Source organism: Limulus polyphemus, unplaced genomic scaffold (genome assembly GCF_000517525.1).
Source record: "Limulus polyphemus unplaced genomic scaffold, Limulus_polyphemus-2.1.2 Scaffold3187, whole genome shotgun sequence".
Lineage (NCBI taxonomy): Eukaryota > Metazoa > Arthropoda > Merostomata > Xiphosura > Limulidae > Limulus > Limulus polyphemus.
In genome coordinates this window covers 9,530-14,612 of record NW_013668797.1, presented here as the reverse complement: position 1 = coordinate 14,612, position 5,083 = coordinate 9,530, and the positions used below count along the sequence as shown (strand labels likewise).

The 5,083-nt window shown below is 37.5% G+C and overlaps 1 protein-coding gene across 1 annotated transcript; it reads right to left on the bottom strand.

The window, feature by feature from the left end:
* Positions 1-1,668: 1,668 nt before the first annotated feature.
* LOC106468842 (keratin-associated protein 5-1-like) lies at positions 1,669-2,532 on the bottom strand. The gene has a single exon (XM_013929284.1). It carries the CDS (start codon positions 2,530-2,532, stop codon positions 1,669-1,671), a length of 864 nt encoding a protein of 287 aa, XP_013784738.1.
* Positions 2,533-5,083: the final 2,551 nt, after the last annotated feature.

Here is a 5,083-nt window from a genome sequence, read left to right as displayed (position 1 = left end):
TACTGGACATAAACATGATATGTTACAGGGTTTCTACTAACCCCTGTGTACTGGACATAAACATGGTATGTTACAGGGTTTCTACTAACCCCTGTGTACTGGACATAAACATGGTATGTTACAGGGTTTCTACGAACATCTTTTTACTGGAAACGAACCTGTATTATGTTAAAGATAAGCACTATAATGCGTCACATATTATTACTGACATTTTAGTGATAAGATCCAGCGTCTGGTGAGGTTTCTTAAGAATTACGCTACTTACCAATGTGTAAGCAGAGAAGAAACACTGAACTATATATGTATAAATATGTGTGTGTAGCCAGATTAGGCCATAATGAACCCCCATAAAAGTACTTAAGGGGATACTCATGTCGTCAAGCATAGAAACCAAAAGTCATCCAACCTCTCCCCCACCCCAACAGTAAGCCCGGACATGGATGAAACTGCGCATATCAGTACTTGATAGGTGTTAGGTATACATTGATACGGGTGGTGCAGACTTTGAACATTGTAACTTAAGCTTTAATTAATCGCGAATAAATATTTAGTATGCAACTATTACAATTATTGGGGTGTTCGTTATGACTCACCGTTTATGTAGAGACTCAAAACCAAAAGCTCTTTCTGTATGAAGGAAATACTTATAATATCAATATGTGGGAGAACGTGGGGTAAAATGTGAAGAGGAAGAGGCGTGTTGTCCACCCACTAATTCGTTAGCCTCGATCCTCAGTTCAAACCCACATGGTAAGGTAAACATATGACATAGCAAATAAAATATTTCTAAAGCCCATTGGCACAGGCCCTTTCATCATAGTTTCTGGCTGTATAAACATTTCTGTCAAGTTCAGATGTATTTGATTTGTTTAGGTATCGGGTTAGGTGCATAACCGTCCGTCTAGAAATGATGTTAATAAATTAAATAAATCATATACATTTCACTTGATCAACAGTAATAATTATAGAGGGCAGTAAGTGGCATTTTTCGTGTTTTTGATTTGTTATTCTAGTTTATTCAAGGCGACGCACGTTCAGACAACATGTTTTACTCCAACTGTCGTTTATATAACAGGTGCTGGTCGGTTCGTGCTTTGTGTAGAATTGTAATAATTAACATAAAAAGTATATATTAAAGCAACCCCATGAGCCCTTTACCTATAACCATTACATAAGTGTGTTTACATGGAGAGTTCCAAACTATGTCCTTGCAAAATTATAATAAGGTGATCTGATCCTCTGAGTAGTCTGAGTTTGACTAACACAACCCAAGTCTGCACTACCACAATTCAGTTGTTTAGTAACACAATCCATATTTACCACCACAACTCACGTTTCTACTAATACAACCCATATTTATTAAGACGACTCAAGTGTATACTAACACAACCCATAATTATTACCACAATCCAACTCTTCACTATTACAACCCAAGTCTTCATTACCACTACCCAAGTCTTCACTACTACAACCCAAGTCTTCATCACCACAACCCAACTCTTCACTACCACAACCCAAGTCTTCATTACCACTACCCAAGTCTTCACTACTACAACCCAAGTCTGCACTACCACAATTCAATTGTTTAGTAACACAATCCATATTTACCACCACAACTCACGTTTCTACTAATACAACCCATATTTATTAAGACGACTCAAGTGTATACTAACACAACCCATAATTATTACCACAATCCAACTCTTCACTACTACAACCAAAGTCTTCACTACCACAACCCAAGTCTTCACTACCACAACCCAAGTCTTCACTACCACAACCAAAGTCTTCACTACCACAACCAAAGTCTTCACCACCACAACCAAAGTCTTCACTACTACAACCAAAGTCTTCACTACCACAACCAAAGTCTTCACCACCACAACCAAAGTCTTCACTACTACAACAAAAGTCTTCACTACCACAACCCAAGTCTTCACTACTACAACAAAAGTCTTCACTACCACAACCAAAGTCTTCATTACCACTACCCAAGTCTTCACTACTACAACAAAAGTCTTCACCACCACAACAAAAGTCTTCACTAATACAACCCAAGTCTTCACTACTACAACCCAAGTCTTCACCACCACAACCAAAGTCTTCACTACCACAACCAAAGTCTTCATTACCACTACCCAAGTCTTCACTACCACAACAAAAGTCTTCACCACCACAACAAAAGTCTTCACTAATACAATCCAAGTCTTCACTACTACAACAAAAGTCTTCACCACCACAACCCAAGTCTTCACTACCACAACAAAAGTCTTCACTACCACAACCCAACTCTTCACCACTACAACAAAAGTCTTCACCACCACAACAAAACTCTTCACTACCACAACCCAAGTCTTCACCACCACAACAAAAGTCTTCACTACCACAACCCAACTTTTCACTACTACAACAAAAGTCTTCACTACTACAACCAAACTCTTCACTACTACAACCAAAGTCTTCACTACTACAACCAAAGTCTTCACTACTACAACCAAAGTCTTCACCACCACAACCAAAGTCTTCACTCATGTTATTGGTTTGTCACAACTAACACCTTTATAGATGGAGTCCTACTTACCAAAACTTTGTTCTAGCTCGATATGCTGTAAAGATTATTTTTGTTCTCACACTCAATTTTCATCTTTAAAAGTAAAACTAAATCTTAGAACGGTGTTACCACCTAGTGCTGAACAGTGACGGAATTCCTGTTCAGGGCGTTTGTTGACGCGTCCTTTCTGTTACTCCCGAGATACCTGCCAGGCACGTTTTTATCACCTTGACTATCACACAGTACGAAGAATATTCGAAGATATTACTAACTTCATTGGCCTTTTCATATTTATGAAAAAAAGTGACGAATTTTGTTACGAATAAAAAAAGAAAGAAAAAAAAATTACAGATTGGCACGAGCTTGAGAGGTTTCGTTTTATGATAACATAAGACATTAATACGTGATCAATAATTCGCTTTCAAAGGAAACAATTTATTACATAAGATAACAATATCTGGCCAATATTTCAATTTCAAAAGCAACAGATTACTCCATAAGGCAGCACTGCTTGTAGCCTAGAAACTATCTTGTTATATTCCTATCAGTGAAAGACTCAGAGAATAGCAGCTTAATCAGGTATTTAGTTCTGAGAACCTTTATCACGCAATGCTTTATTCTGTTGAACAATAACAAGAAATCATGTTTTCTCACTGTCTAGGAAGTTATATATAATAGCTGAGTGTAAGGAATTAGCCATCCAAATTTAGTGTGTGTACGTGCGCAGGTATGTGTTTAAATTGAAACGCCTACTAGGATCTGTCGTTGAATGTTTCCCACGTTTCTTGAGTCAACTGGTCGAAACTAACCTGTTTCATGGAAATATGGTTTTGGAACACATTCCTGCCATCTTTCCGTTCGTAGGAGAACGTTTTACCTTATCTACGTATTTAGTAAGTACCAAGACAGCGGTGTGGTCTAGGACTGCTCTGTACTTATTTCTGTTGAACACAACAGGAAATACACAAAACATGTGTGGACGTTTACTCGTGAAGCACAAAACGAATGGACTTTTTTACTGATGAAGTACATGAAGAGTGGTCCTTTTACTGACGAAGTACATAAAGAACGAACTTTTTTACTGGCGAAGTACATCATGAATGGACTTTTTACTAACGAAGTACATGAAAATGAACTTTTTACTGATAAAGTACATAATGCATGGACTTTTTACTGATGAAGTACATGTTTGTTTGTAATTAAGCACAAAGCTACACAATGGGCTATCTGTGCTCTGCCCACCACGGGTATCGAAACCCGGATTCTAGCGTTGTAAGTCCGCAGACATACCGCTGTGCTACTGGGGGGCTGAAGTACATGAAGAATGAACTTTTTACTGATAAAGTACATGAAGAATGAACTTTTACTGATGAAGTACATAATGAATGGACTTTTTACTGACGAAGTACATAATGAATGGACTTTTTACTGACGAAGTACATAATGAATGGACTTTTTACTGATGAAGTACATAATAAGTGGACATTTTACTGGTGAATTACATGAAGAATGAACTTTTTAGTGATGACTTACATAACGAGTATATTTTTACTGATGAAGTACATAACAAGTGGACATTTTATTTATGAAGAACATAACGAATGGGCTTTTTTCAAGAAGTATATAAAACATTTATTTAGGGACCCTCCAGTATATGCGCTAGTGTTTCTTGTTTATTACTAGAAATGCAGAGTGGACCCCCACCAGTTTCTTACACACCTCGTAATGTACTTAATTATTTGTGATTTACTTATAGAGTACATACGAGTCAGGTAGAGTAATGTGAACTAAAGAAACACACTACTGTGTTAGTCCCCTATGTATTTTACATAGAAAGTAGGTGATTTCGCCCGATTGTTATGGCCAGTTCTTCACATTGAGTGTTTTAGCAGACAAAACAAAACATAAAACACTCAATACAATCGATAGGGATTTATAAAAGTTCACCCATCGCTGCTGTTGACCACAAGTACGTTATAAGTCGAACTGATAAAATATTTCATGTCATTTGATCAACACTAAGATGCCTTTCTTCTGAAAGCTTCTCACGATCCCGCTTACTCCTCCTTGCTTTTGATATTATAAATCAAGCCACACCCCTGTAATTAAAGGCCACGTGATAATCAGAAAAGACGGAAAGAGCACACGGAAACTGAAGTAAATGAAAGTCGAGGATTAAACTTGTTTTCAGCAGTGCTGGTTTTTCTAACGTCACCGTTTCTGCCAAAGGCATGAAGAATAGGCCAGTGAACTTTACCTCTCGAGACTAGGAAAGTAGTGAACCATTGGAGGGATAACCATAAGGTTTTATTATCGTTACAACACTGGTATATCAAGAAGGGACATTCATAAGGTTTTATTATCGTTACAACACTGGTATATCAAGAAGGAGGAAGGGACATTCATAAGGTTTTATTATCGTTACAACACTGGTATATCAAGAAGGGAAGGGACATTCATAAGGTTTAACTGTCGTAACAACACTGGTATATCAAGAAGGGGAAGGGACATTCATAAGGTTTTATTATCGTT

Excerpts from the sequence above, each read along its gene's own strand:
- LOC106468842 (XM_013929284.1), bottom strand. The coding sequence starts at position 2,532 with ATGAGTGAAGACTTTGGTTGTGGTGGTGAAGACTTTGGTTGTAGTAGT.